This window comes from Nymphaea colorata, chromosome 10 (genome assembly GCF_008831285.2).
Source record: "Nymphaea colorata isolate Beijing-Zhang1983 chromosome 10, ASM883128v2, whole genome shotgun sequence".
Lineage (NCBI taxonomy): Eukaryota > Viridiplantae > Streptophyta > Magnoliopsida > Nymphaeales > Nymphaeaceae > Nymphaea > Nymphaea colorata.
In genome coordinates this window covers 16432955-16434913 of record NC_045147.1, presented here as the reverse complement: position 1 = coordinate 16434913, position 1959 = coordinate 16432955, and the positions used below count along the sequence as shown (strand labels likewise).

Genomic DNA, 1959 nt, shown 5'->3' with positions numbered 1-1959 from the left:
TGTTGGGGGTGGGGGGCCGTTGTATCGGATCAGGTACTAAGTTGGATACTGGATCCGATCCATGAATGAGGATTTGACCCCACAGTGTGTCAACTTGACAAAGGACAAGCCGAGCATGGGTGAAGTTGTGCTCCCCATTTCCCTATATGTCGTTTTCTCTCCCCGTTTCCCAAAGCAAAAATAACAGAGAAATTCTCCACTGCTGGGGCTCATGTCTCTCTCTCTCTCTCTCTCTCATCTCATTGTATTCACCACATTTACCCGAGTTTGCTTTTCTTTTTTCAGGAGAATTTTCACTTGAGGTTAAAAGTTCAATTAAGTTGAAAGAAAAATGGCAACATGCACATATATATGATAAAAGTAAAAAACAAAAAACAAAAGCTTTTCAATTTGAAGAAAAATTAATGAAAAGTATAAAGTTTTTGTAAGTTTTACAATTATAAACTTAAAGTGAGGCTTCTGTCAATCATGCAGTTGCTAAGAGAAGTAAAATCCACATCTAGGAGAAGGTCATGTTGAAGATTAATAGATTATAGCTAAAAGGGAAGCCTCTGGTTAGAAATTTGCTTTGGTTTTGTCTTGTTGCTCTTTGCCTTCCCTACTTTATTAGTTTCTCTCGTCTAGAGAAGAACTAGAGAAGAACAGAAGGAGAGAGAGAGAGAGAGAGAGGCGCTTAGTGGTTGTTGAGAGAGTTTTGGCAGCTGATATAGGGACCCAACAAGGAGTTTCTTCCTTTGGTGGCGGAGTTCTCTTGGTTGACATGGAAGTGATGGAGATGGTGGGAGCAGGAGGAGTGTACAGGGAGTGCCTGAAGAACCACGCGGCGAACCTCGGCAGCTACGCGACGGACGGATGCGGCGAGTTCATGGAGGCAGCAGCGGACTCGCCGGACTACGGCAACCTCCGGTGTGCGGCCTGCGGCTGTCACCGCAACTTCCACCGAAAGGTGGTGGCGGCGAGCCGCGACGAGGATCTGGACTACCGGCGGTATTGCTCCCCGGGAGGGGAGGCGGCGCAGGATGGGGGAGGGCGGAAGCGGTTCAGGACCAAGTTCTCGGCGGAGCAGAAGGAGAGGATGACGGAGTTCGCGGAGAGGATGGGGTGGCGGATGCAGAAGGGAGAGGAGGCGGCCATTCAGGCGTTCTGCAAGGAGACGGGCATCCCCAGAAGGGTGTTCAAGGTGTGGATGCACAACCACAAGTCCTCCTCCGCCAATGCCTCCTCCCTCACCCAGTAGAAACAATTTCCTAGCTACCCTTTCCTCGCTCTCTCTCCAAGCGTTCAATTTTCTTCCTTCTTCTTTCTCCATTTGCTATACTCAGTTGCAAACTAATCTTGATTTTTGGGTGTTGACCTGTAACAACTATCGAGAAAGAGATGTTCTACATGCTTCAAATTAAGAATTATCTGACAGTCTTGTCCGCGACCCTTTTTCTCTACTTTGATAACCATGAATATGATTATCTTGTTGTCGAAAATGAAGCCAAATTGTGGGGGAATATTGCATTTTGTCTTAATTGGATTCACCATGATTGGTTTAATCTTTGGTATTGATGATTATGACTCCTGCTCAAAGATGTGTTTTTATTAGTTTATTCTCAGTGAACTTTTCTTACCAATATATGTCTTCAGCTTTCTTTCTAATATATAAAAAGAAAATCTAAACAGATTTTTGGTTAGCGTGAAGGAGACGTCTTTGATGGTGTAGAGAGAATTAACATGGATCATAGGTCAGGGATAAGTCAGTGATGAGCAGCAGAACCATCTAATTAATTAGCTTAAATCTAAATCTTATTTTACATTTTCAAAAAAGCAACATTCTCTGCAGTCGCTAGATGATGCAATAGTTGACAAACCAAGCCATTCGGTGTTGCGAAAGCGAAGATTCTGCAATCCCTAACCGCGTAAGCCATGAGCTCAATGGACGGAGGAATGGGCTGTAGCTTGCAGATTTTTTGT

General features: G+C 44.6%; 1 protein-coding gene across 1 annotated transcript; it reads left to right on the top strand.

Moving 5' to 3' along the window:
* The first annotated feature begins 611 nt into the window (after positions 1–611).
* Positions 612–1437, top strand: LOC116262892 (zinc-finger homeodomain protein 9-like). Its single transcript, XM_031642426.2, has one exon. It carries the CDS (start codon positions 761–763, stop codon positions 1235–1237), a length of 477 nt encoding a protein of 158 aa, XP_031498286.1. The 5' UTR covers positions 612–760; the 3' UTR covers positions 1238–1437.
* Positions 1438–1959: the final 522 nt, after the last annotated feature.